We start from the raw sequence: 19,255 nt of genomic DNA on the forward strand, positions 1-19,255 counted from the left end.
AAGTGCCCTCCTGGGACTTTCCATCTGTCCCCTTCCTCCCCTGCCAGCGTCTCCCCTCCCCCCCCCTCCAGCTCGTCCCAAGCCCGCCCGTCCCCAGCGCGGAGGCGGGCCAGTGGCAGAGTGGGTGAGTGGAGCAGGACGGTGCCCCGGGCTGCAACAGCTCCCCTCCCCTCCCCAGCCATGGGCCCCCCACCAGGTGAGGAGGGGGGGCCATGTGGGCGGGGCTCAGGTCAGCCCATCTTCCCCGCAGGGGCCTGCTCAGAGTTCAAGTTCAAGTTCAGGGTTCAGGGCCGGTCCTGGACCTCTCCTCTGCCCCGAGGGAGATCATTCACGCTTCCTCTAAGCCCTGCTGTAGCCCAGGCTGGAATTTGGATTTTGACCTGCAAGGAGCCTCTCTTAGCAGGCGGTGCCGGAGGGAGGGCCACTGCCGTTCTTTCAGAGTCTGGCTGCGAGGGAAAAGGAGCCCAGTTTCTCCCTCCTCACAGCCACCTCTCTCTCCTTCTGCCTCAGACGCCACCGACAGGACCTAGGGCAGGTGGGCCCTGCATCCAGTGGAAGGTAAGACTCCCTACTCCCAGCCCCCCAAACTGATACCCATTCTGCAAACTGGGGAAGCTGGTCTGGGGACCGGAGGCAATGCTGGCAGGAAGGACGGGCTGAGGGGTGCACAGCTCCCCTCCTTGGGAGAGGGCTTGTCGAGGCAAACGGAGTGTGTTTTGGGGGGGTGGGTACAGCCGGCGCACCGGGCAGGCGCACCGGGCAGGCGAGGCTCGCAGCTCCTCCACTCAACCGAGTTCCGGGACGTGGAGCGATCATTTCACCTCACTTAGCCTCCGGTTCCTTATCTGTCAAATGAGAGCGTGAACCTCAGCACAGCCCAGGCCACAGGTGTGGCGGACTCACGAGGACCCAAGAGATAAGCAGGTGAAAAATACCTACAAAGAACAACGAAACCCTGGGGGATGTGTAACTGCCATGCAAAGCAAATATGCCAGGCACGTGCTGAGAGCTTCACATCCTGGGCCTGGTCTGGCTGGCCCCGCCACTGTAACTCACAGACAGAGGCTGAGAGCCATTGAGAAACGTGCCCAAGCTTGCACAGATAGTGAGGAGGCAAAGCTGAGACCCAACTCCCACGGCCGGCCGTGAGCTTAGACACAAGGTCTGGTTTTTAAATGATATCTTGATGACCAATTCCAGGGAAGCAGCTGAGAGAGATGCCCTCCTCCAAAGGGCATCCTGAGGATATGACTTTGGCAGCGGCGGGGTTTGGGGGTGGGTGTCACAATCGCAGGCTGAGAAAATCCCACATTTGTCTGCTATACAAGTGTTTACTGAGTGCCTGCTTTGAGGACACGATGTGAGTGAGACAGGGTCCCTGCCTTCGCGGAGCTTACAGTAGAGTGGGAACGGGAGGTAATGAGAGAATCGTACAAATCAAATGCCCTGCTTGATTCAACGGTTATGGGAAGTCATGTTTGCTGTGATGGCAAATCATTTAGGGATCCAACTTAGATTGAAGCCAAGAGAAGACTCCTCTGGGGCTGTGACAGTAGGGTGCCATCTGAAGGATGAGTAGGAGTTCGTCAAGCCAAGAGTGCAGGGAAGAGCATTCCAGGGTGGGATGGGCAGAATGGCAAAGACCCTGAGGCAGAACTAGCGCTCAGGGATAGAAGTAAGAGCAGGGTGAGATGGGGCTGGGGCCACAGCAGAGCACATCAACAGGCGCTGATTCTTTGAGCAGGAAAAGGAACTGATCTGATTTATGTTCAAAGATCTCTCTGACTTCCATGTAAGGGGAGTGGATTCCAAGGAAGCAAGAGTGTCATCGGGAAGGCAAGATGGGAGATTCTTCCAGTGACGGTGGCTTGAATGAAAGCAATAAAAGTAAAGGTGAGGGGAAATGGATAGATTGCAGCTCTGCTTTAGAAGTAGAACAGAATGGAATTAGAGGTCAATAGATTCCGGGAGTTGAGCAAGAGACACTATAATGTCTTTGATGGTATGTTTGCAAGCCCTGGCATCCTTGGTGCTTAGACATAGTGGCCAGCATGTAGGAGGTGCTCACAGACCACTGGATGAGTGAATGAATGAATGAATGAATGAATGCAAGACCTAAGGATGACTCTCGGGTTTCTGGCCCGAGCAGCAGGGTAGATGAAGTTGCCATTTAGTGAGATGGGAAGTTCTGACAGCTCTTGAAGACTGCGGTCTCTGAGTTGGATGTATTACGTTTGAGATGCCGACTGGGCATCCGTGAGAGATTCCACGCCGGCATTTGGATGGACAGGTCTGGGGCTCAGAAGGTGTTCTTGTGACATCTATTCTCTCTAGGAATCAAGAGACAAGGTCGTCACTGAAGGCGGGGAGGCGGGGGGAGGAGAAACCTCACCTGGCTCCCTTGTACTCACACCTGTTAACCTCCTGAGCCAGACCCTACCGTGCCCATTGTTTCCTTCCTAATGTCCAGAGAGGTGGCTCTTTCTAACAGGCTGGGGAGAGTCCCAGCCTCTGCTTCAGCTCAGAGACCCCTGGAATCTGTCCTCTGGCCCTTTTTTCTAGAGACCCGTTCCTAATGAACCACATAGCATCAGCTGGTTGAGCAGGCCAGAGGTGGTCCTCCTTCGGCCCTCGCTTCTGCAGTTTTAGGCCCTGACGGCTCCGCTCAGCCTGACAGAACTGACCCCCTCCCTCTGACTGGGCTCCCTCTACCACCAGCCTCTCTGGGCATCTTGGACTTGAGCCAAAGGCCAGGCTTGTGGCTGAGGAAGGAGGCAGTTACCTCCACAAAGGAGTGGAAGGAAAGGGTGTGAGTGTCTGCCGGCCCAGGAGGTGCGGCCTGTGCAGGCCCTTGTTGTCACCTCTGGAGTTTTCCCTGCCAAGGGCGCACGTGCCGAGCAGTGGTTAGGAACTTGCAGGTCAAGCTCCGGTTGGAAGCCCCGGTTCAGTCATTTACCAGTGGCATGACCTTGGGGCCCCAGCTTGGGCTTTGTTTTCCCCACCTGTTCAATGGGGTTAACCGGAGACCTGACCTCTTAGGGGTGCGGTGTGCTTAAAGTGAGATTCACACACGTAGGGGCCAGGGTCTGCATGACCACAAAGTCCATGCTCTTTTTCTTTTTTCCTTTAATGGTTTCACAAGAAGGATGGAGTGAGACCAAGTATTCTGGACCTGATCACGTTCTATAACGAACTCGATTAATGCTTTTAGCAAAACTGTGACATAGGTCTGATTAATATCCCCATTTTATAGATGGGAAAACTGAGCCTCAGAGAGCTTATTTGCCCAAGACCACGGAGCTAGTAAGAGGTAGAGCTGGGATTTGAACCGGGCAATGCAGTTCTAACATCTTTACACTTGATCGCAGTGTATCTATTTCCTGGGGAGTTTTTGCCTATAGTTAAAATTTGTAATTAGATGGTCATTGTCATCTTTAGCCAGTGCAGAGTCCTTCCCTGGTTTCTCTCTCTGTCTCTTTCATTTTCTGTCCCTGCTAACGTGTTTGCTGTTCTTCAGCAAATAGGCCTGCATCCTGGCAAAATAGTTGGTACTATTTTCTGTCTCAGAATGTATTTAATATACACATAGGGTTTTATGCTGCAAATCTTTTTCCGCTTGTTCCTCTTCCTTCCATCATGAAATGTTTCAGATGCACACATGTTGTAGAGAATACTGTAGCCCCGCCAGTGCACACACACACAGGAGACGGCCTCAGAAACCGAACGCAGGGAATACAGTCAGAGCCCTCACCCTGCTGTGGATACACTTCCCCATCCTTGCCTCACACTGGGGAAAATTTCCACATCTGCTCTGGCAAATTATGTAAGCGGCTGAAAGGAAAGGGGTGAGCAGCCGTCTCTGCTTGCTGAGTTTCCTGTGTTCTTTGGCCAATTGGCAACTGCAAGGGTAGGGTGTTCTTGCAAACAAGGCCTTTGTTACAACGCCCGCTTTACCTAGACTCCTGTCAACCCTGGCCTCCCACAGGGGAGGGTCCCTCCCAGGAGGTGAAGCCCTCCCGGGGCAGTGCAACGGGTGGCTCTGGGCACACAAGGAGCTGCAAGGGGCTGAGTGAGATCTCTCGAGGATGGGGGGCCACATCCACAGTAATCACCACTTTGTCCTCCGTGCCTAGCACAGAGCCTGGCACACAGCTGGTGCCTAATAAATGTTTGTGGAAAAGAAAGAAGTAGAGGGAGGGAAGGACTGAAGGAGGGGAGGAGAGAAAGAAGGAGAGAAGGGCAGGAGGAAGGGAGGCAAAAGAGACACACCAGCTAGTATTGGATAACAATGAGCTTCGGTTCAGGACCTGGGTTCAAATCCCACCTCTGGCACTTAGTGTGACCCAGAGGCCAGTGGCACAGCCAGGCCCTGAACCCAGCTCACTGTCACTTCTTGGTGGCTCCATTTCCCACCTGTAAAATAGAGGTGTAATGTGTTTGTCTCACTGGGCTGACGAGGATGAGATAAGAGGACCAATGTAAAGCGAGCTCCAGGCCTGGCACTTCAATAAATAGTGCTCACTAAGCTTTAGAGATGATCCCTGTTACGGTGACAGCGTGACTTTACTGAACGAGGGCACGTGGAGGGCTCCGCCTGGGAGCACGTGGCCGAGGCAGCAGCACTTGGGTTCCACAGCTTCTGTGGTCCGTTGTCTGAGCTCCTATTCCCACCCTGAAGACACAGTCAGTCCCTCCTGGGTGCCGGCAGGGTCCCCCCCTCCCTGGGACTCAGGAAGAGCCTGGAGTTGGTGCCAGCCTGCCCGGAGCTGGTGATGAATGACTTGTTTATCTGTTCCCGCCCCTCTCGGTGCCTGGCAGGCAGAGGCCTGGAAAGGGCGGCTGGGAGCTGGGCTGGACACGGGGGAGGGCTGGCTCACCAGTCTTTCTGCTGCCCCTCTTCCTTCCTTCCTCCCCTTCCTCCCTTTCAGACCTGTGGGGTTCTGGAACAAGCTGCCCCACTCCCCAGTTCAGCATCAATCTCCGCCTTAAGCTGCTTCCTCCACTCCTAGTCCTCATCTTCCCCAAGTCCCCTGTTTTGGAAGCAGCAAAGTACTTCAAAATACTTCAGAGCAGTTGAACTGTTTGAAAATGCAGGCTCTGAACCCTCCTACACTGTTGGTGGGAATGTAAACTGGTGCAGCCACTATGGAGAACAGTATGGAGGGTCCCCAGAAAACTAAAAATGGAGTTACCATGTGAGCCAGCAATCCCACTCCTGGGCATGTATTCAGAGAAAACTCTAATTCGAAAAGATACATGCACCTCAGTGTTCATCGCAGCACTATTTACAATAGCCAAGACATGGAAGCAACCTAATTGTCCATCAACAGAGGAATGGATAAAGAAGTGGTATATATATATATATATATATATATATATATATATATATATATATATATATATATATATATATATATATATATATATATATATATATATATATATATATATAGAATGGAATACTACTCAGCCATAAAAAAGAATGAAATAATGCCATTTGCAGCAACATGGATGGACCTAGAGATTATTATACTAAGTGAAGTAAGTCAGAGAAAGACAAACATCATATGACATCACTTATATGTGGTATCTAAAAAAATGATACAAATGAACTTATATACAAAACAGAAATAGACTCACAGACATAGAAAACAAACATACGGTTACCAAAAGGGAAAGAGAAGAGATAAATTAGGAGTTTGGGATTAACAGATACACACTACTATATATGAAATAGATAAACAACAAGGACCTACTGTATAGCACAGGGAAGTATATTCAATATCTTGTAATGACCTCTAATGGAAAAGAATCTGAAAAAGGATATATATATATATGAATATATATACTCATATGAATCACTTTGCTGTATACCAGAAACTAACACAATATTGTAAATCAACTATACTTTAATAATTTTTTAAAAATCATGGCAAAAAAAAAAAAAGAAAGAAAGAAAATGCAGGCTCTGAAATCAGACAGATCTGGATTTGAGTCCTGCCTTGGGCACTCAGTCATGTGACATCACTTCCTTGCCTGTGGAGTAGCAATAAGAACACTACCTACCTAACAGGCGCTTCACCCCTGAGTCAGCCTTAAGGACCATCTACCCTGTCCTCCCCAAGCCTCCAGAATCAGCCTCCTGGTTAGACCCTCATTTATGAACCTCTACTTCCACCCTAGGGAGGGTCTCCAGCACCAGTCTTCCCTTCCCGCTTTCTCCCTGCAAGTTCTCTGGTTCATTTAGGTTATTACCATCCCATTGGACAGATGACAACGATCATAAAACCTAGGCATGACTGAGGCAGGGAAGGCTGAGGGGTGATCTGAGGTAGAATTGGGGCTTCCACTACGCACTCCTGCATTCAAGCGGGGTAAGTGAGTTGGGTTTGCCTGATACTGGCAAGTCTATATTCCCTCCTTCCCGTCTTCTCTTGTCCTTTCATCTTTGGATGAGAGCTATGGATCAGTGATTGCTTGAGTCTTCTCACAGGTCTGAGAAGCTGTGAGCATCCTCTCAACAGAAGAGCAAGGCTCGGCCCCAGTATACTGTACTCGGCGTGGGAAGGGACGTTAAAAGTTATTGAGCGCCCCCCTGAGGCATCTTCTCTAAGTGACTGTCCAATCTTCTAGGGCCCAAAGGCAGTGGTTCTCAACCCAGGGGACACTTGTGGCTCTCACAACTGTGGGAAGGGTGCTACTGGCATCTAGTGGGTAGCTACCAGGGATGCCGCTAAACATCCTACAATGCACAAGACAGCTCTCTATAACGAAGAATTATGTGATCCAAAATGCCAATAGTATTGCAGATGAAAAACTCTGCTTTAAGAACAAGGAACATCCCGCCCAGGTGACCAGGCCATTCTGTCTTTGAGCAGCTCTGATTAGAAGCAGGAAACTATCCCCAGTTCTCCCCCTCTCTCGTTTACCCTGTTAATTAATCTCCAGGTCCTACCTATTCTAACCCAAATTATTTCTCTAATGCACTTTCTCTCACCCTCCATATACTTCCTCTCAAGTCTGGGTCATTTCAAAATACCCTTCCCGCCCACCTTTTTTGCTTCCAGTCAAGCCTCTCCTGCCCTGCACCACCTCCACCACCTTGTTCAAAATTCTTCAGTAGCATTTCTTAACCTAGAGCAGAGGGGTGCCACAGAGGCATTGCTGCCTACCGGGAGATGTTCTGAAAATTTATCGGATATTTTTGGTTGTCACAATGACTTGGGGTACCATGGCTGGGTGGAGACCAGAGGTGCTAGACACCTTGAAATTCATAGAACTTCCCCAAGCAACCAGGACTTCAGATGTCCCACCTGACCTTCATGCAGGCGAAAAACATGCTTACAATTATCCGAGAGTAGAACCAGTTTGCACAAAACACAAAGTGTTGGCTGTTGTTTTTTTTTACATTAAAAAAATAGCACAGGGAACTATATTCAATATCTTATAATAATCTATAATGGAAAAGAATCTGAAAAAGAATATTTATCACTTTGCTATACACCTGAAACTAGCACAACATTGTAAATTAACTTTACTTCATTTAAAAAATGGTTTTAAAAAAATGTACCTGCTTTTTGTTTTCACCAAGCTGTCTCTGATACTTCTCAGAGGGCTCTATCTTAAGTTAAGAGCATGGTATATCGTGGGAGTTGTTTGGACTTCTTCATAACATTTAAAATCACAAAGCATTTTTCACAAATTTAAACATTCTGGTGTTTCTCTGTAAATTCAGGCTCTATTCTGTGCTTCTGGAATAGAATGGATTCCTATTTTCTTATTTCTCTTAAATTAAAAATTTATTCAGTATAATAGGTAAAATGATCTGACTGTCCCTTTGAGTCTTACAGTGGAGTCAGATGGAGCAGTTACATTTTGGATTATCCATCATTTTAATCATAAATTGCTTTTATTTCTCTCTTATAATAGAGTTAGAGCATTGTATTGATTTTTTGAAAATTATGTGTGTAGGTAGGTAACACTAACTATGAATTTCATTTCAGTTTTCAGTAAAAGGAATATTACAAAATATTTGTTATAAAAACAGACGATGGGGCTTCCCTGCTGGCGCAGTCGTTAAGAATCCACCTGCCAATGCAGGGGACACGGGTTTGAGCCCTGGTCCGGGAAGATCCCACATGCCACAGAGCAACTAAGCCGGTGAGCCACAACTACTGAGCCCATGTGCTACAGCTACTGAAGCCCACTCACCTAGAGCCTGTGCTCTGCAACAAGAGAAGCCACCGCAATGAGAAGCCCGTGCACTGCAACGAAGAATAGCCCCCGCTCGCCACAACTAGAGAAAACCCGCACGCAGCAACGAAGACCCAACGCAGCCAAAAATAAATTAATTAAATAAATTTTAAAATGCTCAATTAAAACTTAAAATTAAAATGAAAAACATAAAAACAGGGGATGATATCTGAAGATGATGACAACTGATGTTATCTTTGAAAATTACTGACCTTACAGAAACCTTTGAATGACATCAAAGGGCTGGTATAACGTCTTCATAGCATTATACGAGCCTCACGGCCCATCTCCCACCTTCCAATCTTACTTAATACTCAGGCAAGAATCTGATGGTTCCTTAAGCATGACATGTTTTTTCACACCTCAATGTCTGTAGGTACTGTTGTCTTGGCCTGGAATGCTCTCTCATACCCGCTTATGCTGTGTAGGACCACCCACTCATTCTTCAAAACCCAGCTCATATGCTACCATCTGCATTTCTCCATGTAAAATTAGGTGGTCCTTACCTCGTCGCACATTGTAGAAAATTAGTAATAGTAATAATAGCAGCTACAATTTACTGAGCACAGCAGTGCATGGCACTGTTCTTAACACTTCACAGGTACTAGCTCACAGCAGTCTATGAAATGTAAACTCTCATTGCCCCATTTTGCAGATGGGAATGCTAAGGTTTAGAGAAATTAAGGAATTTGTCCAAGTTCTCAGGATCGGTAAATGGTGGAGCCAGTTTGATGACTCCTAAGCTTGAATCCTTAATACCTCTACCTCTATGTACCTCCACTGTATGAAACATCACGTTGTGTTATTATCTGAGTGGGTTTACCCCATTATTGGGGTGCACATCATAGAGGGCAGGACTGAGTTTTTCGTTCCTGAACCCCTAGAGGCTGACACCTCCAGACTGGAGCCATCTTAACACAGGAATAAAGTCAAAGCCCAGATCGCTTAGAGTGAAAAAATTACCCTTGAGAATTGCATTAGTCTCCAATTGCTGCTGTAACAAATTACCACAAACTTAGTGGCTTAAAACAACACAAGTTCATTATCTTACAGTTCTGGAAGTCAGAAGTTCTCAATGGGTCTTACTGCGCTAAAGTCAAGGTGAGAGTAGGGCTGACTTCCTTCTGGATGCTCTAGGGGAGAATCCATTAATTTGCTTTTTCTAGCTTCTAGAAGTCACCTGCATTCCTTGGCTCATGGCCCCATTACTCCATTATCAAAGCCAGCAACTAGGCCAAATCCTTCTCACACTCTCATCTCTCTGGTTCTCTCGTCTAATCTCCTCTTCCACTTTTAGGGACCCTAATGATTGCATTAGTCCTACTTAAATAAACTCCCTATTTAAAGGGACGCTGACTAGCAACCTTAATTACATCTGCAAATGTAATTGTCCTTTGTCATATAACGTAACACATTCACAGGCTCTGGGGATTAGGATGTAAACATCTTTGAGGGGGACACGATTCTACCCACCACAGGAATCTCTTAAATTGCCCAAGGAAGTGCAATATACTGAGAAATACCTTAAGATACTGGTTCAAAACATGGATTCTGGAGCAAGATTATTAGCCTTCAAATCCCAGCTCTACCACTTGAACTGTGTTACCTTAGGCAAGTTAGTTAACTTCTCTGTGCCTCAATTTTGCCAGCTGTAAGATGGTATGATAACAACAGTGCCCACTTCGCAGGTTTATAAACACTTAGGGTGATGCCTGGCATGTAGTAAGTACTATATAAGTGTTTATTAAATATATGCATTTTCATGGGCATATCCAGCAGTGAAACAAGATTGTATTGACTGGCTGAGCCTCTGACAAAATTGCTGGCTTGACTTTCACCCAGCAGTGAGGTACCTGGGGAACAGAGACGGACGCAGGTGTCTTTTGTTTTTCTCTCACTCCCGGATGTGTGGAAGAGGGTGGTGAAACACCTGTGCTACTTAAATTGTGTATTCTTCTTTGTATTTTGCCAAGTGAGTGGTTGGATTGGTAAACATTAACTGTAGATTTGACGTGACTTCCTTGTAAATGTTTGCTGAGTGAGTGAGTGGGTGGATACATCTGCCTTCCCGAGGTTGTCTCCTCCACGTGTGTGCTCTTGCTCGGATGTCGCAAGGAGGCAGTCACGGAGAGGGTGAGAAGAGTGGCCCCGGGTCCTGGCATCTGACACACATTTGCTCTTCCACAGGGGTGAGAGAGTTCATTCAGGACCATGGAGAGCAGCCCCAGCGGTCCTCAGCCCACGCGGTCAGATCCCCTGGAGGCATTTCCCCAGAGGACACTGGAACCAGGTGACATCGCAGTGCTGGTTCTGTACTTCCTCTTTGTCCTGGCCGTTGGACTATGGGTAAGCCAGGTCAGGGGGAGGGAAAGTGGCTGGGGCGGGGTGGGAGACTAGCTCAAGGTCATACAGTAATCAGAACTTTTATTATTTTTATTTCTGGCCGTGCCACATGGCATGCGGGTTCTTAGTTCCCAGACCAGGGATCGAACCCGTGCCTCCTTTAGTGGAAGCACAGAGTCCTAACCACCGCCAGGGAATTTCCTAATCAGAACTTTAATATTTAAAGAATGCATTGAGTATCAACTGTGTGTCAAGTACCGTGTTAGGCACTTTCACTCATGTTATCTCATGTAATTTGCACAGGTCGCTATGAAGAAGGTACTATTGCTATACCCCATTTTATAGATAAGAAAACTGAGGCTCAAAGAATTTAAGTTCCTTTTTCTGTTAGTAAGTTAGGAGAGCTGGGGTTAGAATCCATATCTCCTTCACTTTGAAACCCATGCTCTTTAAAAAAAAAATTATTTAAAAAGTAGTTTTTCTTTTTAAAGGCAATGAAATAAAAACAACTTAAAATGGCACACAGTGAAAAGTCTTACTACTACCCTTCCCTCCACAGGCAACCACTGTTATTAACTTTTTAGTTCATTAGTGTATTCCAGAGTTTCTTTAGGTAAATCCAAGCAAATTTTAACGTGTATATTTCCCTCATTCTTAAATAGAAGGTAGCTTATTATACATACTGTTTATTACTTTGATATGTTTCACTGATCAAGGTCTCCTGGATATATTTTCATATCAGTATATGGAAGCTTCTGCATCTTCTTAAAAGTTGCCCAGTACTAACACACCATTGTAAAGCAATTATACTCCAATAAAGTTGTTAAAAAAAAAAAAAAAAGTTGCCCAGTATTCCATAGATGATCATACTGCAATTTATTTAACCTGTTTCTTGCTGAGGGTCATTTAGATTGTTCCCCATCTCTTAACACTAAAATTTATGCTGTAATAAACAAGTCTTGGACACATTATTTTGGATGTATACAACTATAATGTAGGATAAATTCCCTGTAGTGGAATAGTCAGGTTAAAGGGTATATGTATTTGTAATTATGATAGCTTGTGTCAAACTGCCCTCCTTAGGTGTAGTCCCAATCTGCACAAAATCAGTAAATGTATGAAAGTCACATTATCACATCCACAGCAACACTGCATTGTCAAACTTTTTCATTTTTGCCAAACTGACAGGGAAACACAATATCTCAATGTACTATCTTATAATGAGTGAGGCTAAAATAAACATCCTTACATATGTTTAAGAACCACTTGTTTCCTTTATGTGAAGTATGGTTTCATATTTTTTTTCCATTTTCAATAAGTTCTTGCTCTTATTCTTATCAATTTCTAGGAATGCTTTACATATTAAAGAGATAGTAACTTTGGGATAAAGGATAGTGCAGAGGAGGTGCTACTATCTGATTTTCAGGTCAAATGACTTGAAAACTGTAGCCTACTGAGGTGTCCCCACTTCAGTTTGACTATTCGTAGATCATTTCTCTACTCTTACCCCTTAGCTTTCCCTCCTCCAGATCGATCAGGGGATAAAAGTGCTGGACATCCCAAAGACCATGGATCTGATACTGAGATGGGTGAGGTGTTGTTAAGGGTCAGGGCATTTATTTATTTATTTACTTATTTACTTATTGTCATGCTGCACGGCTTGTGGGATCTTAGTTCCCTGACCAGGGATCGAACCTGGGGCCCCGGCAGTGAAAGTGCCAAGTCCTAACCACTGGACCGCCAGGGAATTCCCAAGAGTCAGGGCTTTTGAGTCAGACAGGTTTGAGATCAGGCTTAGGTGTAGGGGTAGAGTTAGGGTGAGGGTTAGAGGTCCTGGGAATCTATATTTTCACAAGAGAATTGAGAGACTCTGATGTATTACTGGTTTTTGAAGCCATGGATTTAGATGATCCCTTTTAGCACAAGGAGTTCTTTACTCTTGGAAAATACTTCCTGTGTCAGGGTTCAGCAGGAATGAGCCATAGTGTCTGTTTTCTATAGTAAGATCATTTGCAGGGATGAAAAGGTATCATTTCATGTCATCTCCCATCCAGTAAGACTCCTCTCACCAACACCTGCACCCAGAGGCTGGGAGAAGTTAAACAACGTATCCAAGATCACAAATAGCTACTTAGTGGTTAAAATGTCTCTGTGAAAGCACCTTTAATGCCAGGAAGCTCACTCCTGAAGAGCTCTGAAATCAGGCTGACCTGTGTTTGAGTTCCCAGCCTCCTGCTCTGTAGAAATGTGGCACTAGATATGTGACTTTACTTCCAAGCCTCAGTTTCTTCATCTGTTAAACTGGCCTGATGACATCAGCCTCATAGGAGTTGGTGAGGATTAAAATGAGATGATGCTTCAAAATGCCTAGTATAGTGTCCGTCACGTAGTACTGATACTCAATAAATGATATCCATGGTGAGCTATCTATAGCTCATTGTGGCTTGGCTATACAAGCCATGAGCCTAAAACTCAAATGCCTAGGGGGATCTAGTGGGTTATTATACATCTGTGAGGCAGGGAGTGGTAGGGGCTGTGTTGACCTCAAGAGTTTATGTCTCCTCTAAGGGCATTCAGATGAAAATCTTCTTAAAAACCATGGGTCAAACAAAATATATTTGATCTAAAAAATAAACAAACTAGTGAATATAACAAAAAAGAAGTAGAATCACAGATATAGAGAACAAACTAGTGGTTACCAGTGGGGAGAGGGAAGGGGGGGGAGGAGCAATACAGGGGTAGGGTATTAAGAGGTACAAACTATTATGCATAAAACAAGCTACAAGAATATATTGTACAGGGCTTTCCTGGTGGCGCAGTGGTTAAGAATCTGCCTGTCAATGCAGGGGACACGGGTTCGATCCCTGCTCCGGGAAGATCCCACATGCCACGGAGCAACTAAGCCTGTGCGCCACAACTACTGAAGCCCGTGTGCCACAACTACTGAAGCCCACACGCCTAGAGCCCGTGCTCTGCAACAAGAGAAGCCACTGCAATGAGAAGCCCGCGCACCACAACGAAGAATAGCCCCTGCTCGCTGCAGCTAGGGAAAAGCCCGCGCGCAGCAACAAAGACCCAATGCAGCCAAAAAAATTAATTAATTAATTAATTATTTTAAAAAAGAATATATTGTACAATACAAGGAATATAGCCAATATTTTATAACAACTATAAATGGAGTATAACCTTTAAAAATTTTGAATCACCATATTGTATAGCTGTAAATTATGTAGTATCACACATCAACTATACTTTATTTTTTTTTTTAATGATTTATTTATTTATATTTAATTTGGCCGCGGGGTCTTCATTGCGGCATGTGGGATCTTTTAGTTACGGAATGCATGCGGGATCTAGTTCCCCAACCAGGAATTGAACCCTGGCCCCCTGCACTGGGAGCGCAGTCTTACTCACTGGACAACCAGGGAAGTCATTTTTTTTTAAAGGACCTCAGAGTTTTGTACTTTTTAAAAAATTTCTAATTTTTATTTTTTGGCCGAGCCACGGGGCATGTGAGATCTTAGTTCCCTCACCTGGGATCGAACCCGTGCCCCCTGCAGTGGAATCATGGAGTCTTAACCTCTGGACTGCCAGGGGAGTCCCTCAATCTTTATTTTAATTATAGTTGAGGGACTTCCCTGGCGGTCCAGCGATTAGGACTCTGTGCTTTCACTGCTGAGGGCCCGGGTTCGACCCCTGGTTGGTGAACTAAGATCCCACAAACCACGTGGCAAAAAAAAAAAAAAAAAAAAGTGAAGTAAGATATTTCAGGAAAACAATGTCCATGGGAAGTATCGCTCAGGGACCCCTGCAAAAAAACCAAAAACAAACAAAAACCCAAAAACAAATAAACAAAAAAAAACCCAAAATAAATTTGATGTCTGAGTCTGGCCTGCTGGACTCCCGGGTTATAATCTGTGGCCTAGACCATTTTGGGAGGTGTCTGATTGCTAACATTTCCCTCACCCACCCCTCTTCTTTGTTTCAGTCCACAGTGAAGACCAAAAGAGACACTGTGAAAGGCTATTTTCTAGCTGGAGGGGACATGGTGTGGTGGCCAGTAAGTAGTCTTTGGTTCAATTAAAATTACTTCTCAAGGACTCTTCAAGTGCTGATATTCTGTCTAACCTTTGCTCGCTCAGGACTCTCTGGTTCCATGTTGTCTGGAAGTCACAGTCTAGACTAGAGAAGGCTTAGCTCCAACTCAAATTTGTTTGAACAAAAAGAATTCATCAGCTCACCTAAGGGAAAAACTTAGGGTTGGTCTGGTTTCAGGTATGGCACAGTATAGGGGCCCAGGTGATAACTAGGACCTGGTTTCTCCCTCTGCTTATCCTATCTATCTATCTATCATCTATCTATCTATCTATCATTTATCTATCCATTATTTATCTATCATCTATCTATTTCTATCTGCTTCTCTTCTTCTGGATGGGTGCTATTCCCAAACAGGCTCAACTTCATGTCAACAAGATGGCGTCCACTGCTCCAGACCTTTCATCCTCTCAAGTTCCAGCCTAGCAAGGGAAGAGCACCTGCCTCCATGGCAGTATCCCTGGAAAATATCCCATCTTTGATTGTGTCCCTTGCCCATCTCTGTGCCAATCACTGTGACCAAGGTAGTTTGATGTGCTAACTGGCTCATGATGTGCTAACTGGCTCAAGCCTGGGTCACACACTCAGTGCCTAAGCTGTGGAGCATGGCGCCTGCTCTGAGGCATATGTGATGAGAAATGAGAGGGGCTAGACCCTGAAGGAAAACTGGAGAGCATGACTGGGACAAGGTGGAATGGGCGTTGAGAACATAAATAACAAACACAACAGCCCAATTAGTATTTTCTTTTCAAGGGTAGCTAAAGGCATTACTAAATACACACATGCACACACATGTGCACACACCACATACACATGCACACAGACCTCTGCTTCCTGGGCCCTGAGTAGGGGATCAGGAATAATAATTTTATTCATGATCTCCTAATATAAGTGTTAAATCTTTGAACTAAAAAGAGAGAAGACATCTCCCATTTGCAGGGAGTCCAAAAGATGTAGGATGTAAGATACAGAGATAACAGGTATATAAGATTCTGGTCCATGAGATGTCTAAAGACAATGACCACAGTGTCCTCAAAAGATACCAAAAATGAGCTCTGGATTATATATTCAATGAATTCATTTAAAAAATTCCCTGAGGAATATGTCCAGCAGTGTGCCAAACACAGGAGACATTAGTGAGCTCGTCTTCACCCTCAGGGAGCTTGTAATCTAGTGCAGTGTTTCCCAAAATATAAGTAACATGTGCCCCATGATTTTTCAGTTGTGCACAGACACAGCATTAAATAACATCAAATTACTTAGTGAGAACATTATTCCCTTTCCTATTCTCTGTCAATCCTCCTGGTTACATAAAAGAAAAAGTCAAAGTTTGGTACTAATATGGTTTTACCAACCTTCCAGCACTGGCTAATCTCTGTGTTTAAAAGAAAATGCAGGGGCTTCCCCAGTGGCGCAGTGGTTGAGAATCCGCCTGCCAATGCAGGGGACACGGGTTCGATCCCTGGTCCGGGAAGATCCCACATGCCGCGGAGCAACTAAGTCCGTGCGCCACAACTACTGAGCCCACGTACCGCAACTACTGAAGCCCACGCGCCTAGAGCCCATGCTCCACAATGAGAGAAGCCACCTCAATGAGAAGCCCACTCACTGCAACAAAGAGTAGCCCCCGCTCGCCGCAACTAGAGAAAGCCTGCGTGCAGCAACGAAGACCCAACGCAGCCAAAAATAAATAAATTAAATAAAATAAAAATAAAAGAGAATGCAAGCCTCAGGCTAAGTGAATTTGGTAGTCCAGAGAACCTAGCTAGAATTTAATAATTTTATTTTCAATTTCATTTTATTTGTATGGTTCTCTTCTATGTAGAGCGAGTGATACTGATTTTCTACTTAAGGCTGTGGATACATACGTACATATATATATACATATATGCATATACTATTATATTACAAATATATTGTATTAATATATAATACATTGATTAAATAATATGTGATTCATATATATGAGTTAAAGAAGAAGTCAATATAAGGTAAAATATTAAGTAAATAGCAGTGCAGGTGCAGTGAACTTAGAGAAGGCTACAAAGGAAATATTCAGTGACAGTTTTAAGAAATCCTGGTCTAGTCGTCTCTATGATGAGTGATGCTGAGTTCCTAAAATTCAGTAGGAATACAGCAGCCCACCTAAGTATGCCTGCTTTTGCATGTCACTTCTGGGACCATTTCTCTGCTCTTACTCCTTGGATGACCCTTCCCCAGGTCAAGAAGCAAAGGGAAAGTTTGGAGCTTTTTTTGCTTTCTTCACCGAAGGCGAATGATGTCAATGTGAAGGAGATGTGGTTAAGAGTATGGGCTTTGGCTTGATAAAATGTTAACATCTATAGAAAATCAATACTAGTTCTTATAGGAATTGGTTCTAGAGGTTTATGTGGTGTCTCACAGCCTTGGCCCACCTAAACACTGTCCAGGGGGCAGGTGCCTTTGTGCAGATCCCATCATTTCATTTCAAGTAGCAGATGTCTATCGCTGGTAAACAGAGTCTGATAGCACTAAACATTTGAATCACATTATGAACTGCTCTAGTCCACAAAGCAACCTTCCGATTATAGTTTGGCTTCTCATGTAGCTTATCTACATGGAGAGGCTGGAGAGGCTAGACAATTTGAATATCTGGCTGCCTACCCAGTTGTGAGTCTCACTGGAAATCAATTAGCTTTCTGCTTTTATGTGTAAATCTTAGGAGTTTTGTTAATCCAGGTCTGCCCCTGATTAATAAATCCATTTTCTCTGTAATGACTAGGTTAAAAAAAAAAAAGAGAGAGAGAGAGAGAGAGAGAATAGGCTTTGGAACAAGTACATTAGTTAGCTGTTGTTGCCTAACAAACCACCTACAAATTTAGTGGCTTAAAACAGCTACAGTGTATTATTTCTAATGATTGCATGGTTTGAGTGGGTGATTCCTCCCCTGCTGTTTTAGAGTCACTCATGGAGCTGCGTTTAGCTGGTGGCTGGGAAGGGTTGGAAGTCCAAGATGGCCTCATCACAGATCTGGGGCTCTGGCAGGAGCTAGACTGGCTAGAAGGCTAGGACTTCACTCTCTCTATATGCCTCTCATCATTTAATGGCCCAGCCCAAGGTTTTTTACAAGGCATCTGATTCCAAGGGCAAAAATGAAAGCTGCCGGGCTGTTGTGTGTTGGCCTGGAAGTCACACAGTGTCACGTTCACCACATTATATTGATCAAAATAAGCCACAGACCAGCGCAGATTCTTTATGGGAAGAGTGGAAAATCAGAGGAGCATGCAGAGTGGTGTCATTGGGAATGGCAGAATAAAGATCTTTGAAATCTCTTCCTGCATAAAAGCAACAAGAACAGTGGCAAAATTGCCAAAATCAACTTTTTCAGAACTCTGGAAATTGACCTAATGCTAGTAACCATGCAGGGAGATTTAATTCAAGAAAAACAGCTGAATCTCAATAAGAACAGGAAGTTTTGTGGTGTTTTACCTGACTCATTCTCTTCTCTTCAGCTCTGCAGTAGTCTTGAAGGCCACTGGTTAGAACAGGATTGGATCTCTTTCAAAGTCCCATTCTCATATTATTGTCAGTATTTTACCCATCTTGCAGTTCCCTGGAAAGCTTCCCTTGCACAACCTGTCTTTATTTGATCTGATTCAGTGATCATCTAGTGTGAGCAGCCCTTTACCCAGAGGCATTAGTTTAAAAAAAATCAGTGGCAATTGTTTGACATTGTAGCTGCCTGAGCTAGCAATAAGGGAATTAAAATGGCACACTAGATAGCATCGATTTAACACAAATAGTAATACTCCCTAAACTGAACTACAGACTCAACACCATTCCTATCAAAATTCCAGCTGCATCCCCCACTCTTTTTTTGCAGAAATTGACAAGCCAATCCTAAAATTCAGATGGAAATGCAAGGGACCCAGAATAGCGAAAACAATTTTGAAAAGGAAGAAAGAAGTTGGAGGACTTATACTTCCCGATTTCAAAACTTACTACAAAGCTGCAGTAATCAGGAGAGTGTGATACTGGTAAAAGGACAGATCAATGGAATAGAATCAGATGAAAACCAGAGACCAGAAAGTCAATGGGAGGCACAACAGTCCTCTCACAGATAGCTCCCTCTCTGTCTCTTTCTCCCTCCTTCCCTCACCTATCTCTATCTCTATCTGTCTCCATCTCGCTCTGTCCTCTCTTGATCTGCCTTTCTCTGCAAGTCTACCTCATTCTCCTCTCTCAGCAGACTGGCAGTGATGAGTGCATACCTGAACATGCTACTCACTGCCCCCCCCCATCCCCTTACTACACACACACCTCCCTGGGTTACACACCCCCAGTCTAAGGGACCAGCAAATATGGTTTCCCAGTTCCAGATCCCCAGGAGAGAGAATGTAATTGACCCAGCTTGGGCCAGGTGCCCAGGCCTGTCTCATGCAATCAGCTGAGACCAGGGATTGGGGTCATCAAGTACCGTCTTGGCCACTTAGATTTCTACTAGAAGGAGGGCTCTCTTCTTTGCTAAGTTAGAAGCAGAGCTGGGGAATAACACAGGCTTCATGATTCTCATCCTGAAGCACTT

General features: G+C 44.9%; 1 protein-coding gene across 4 annotated transcripts in view; it reads left to right on the forward strand.

Moving 5' to 3' along the window:
* Positions 1 to 453: 453 nt before the first annotated feature.
* Positions 454 to 19,255, forward strand: part of SLC5A11 (solute carrier family 5 member 11) — a 53,368-nt gene continuing 34,566 nt past the window's right edge. For all 4 annotated transcript variants that reach the window (XM_068524020.1, XM_068524021.1, XM_068524022.1 and 1 more), the window contains exons 1-3: positions 454 to 558; positions 10,441 to 10,599; positions 14,585 to 14,656. In XM_068524020.1, coding sequence (XP_068380121.1) covers positions 10,465 to 10,599; positions 14,585 to 14,656 — 207 coding nt within the window. In that variant the 5' untranslated portion in view covers positions 454 to 558; positions 10,441 to 10,464. The remainder of the gene's footprint in view (positions 559 to 10,440; positions 10,600 to 14,584; positions 14,657 to 19,255) is intronic.

The sequence above is a fragment of the Eschrichtius robustus genome, chromosome 16, assembly GCF_028021215.1.
Source record: "Eschrichtius robustus isolate mEscRob2 chromosome 16, mEscRob2.pri, whole genome shotgun sequence".
NCBI lineage: Eukaryota > Metazoa > Chordata > Mammalia > Artiodactyla > Eschrichtiidae > Eschrichtius > Eschrichtius robustus.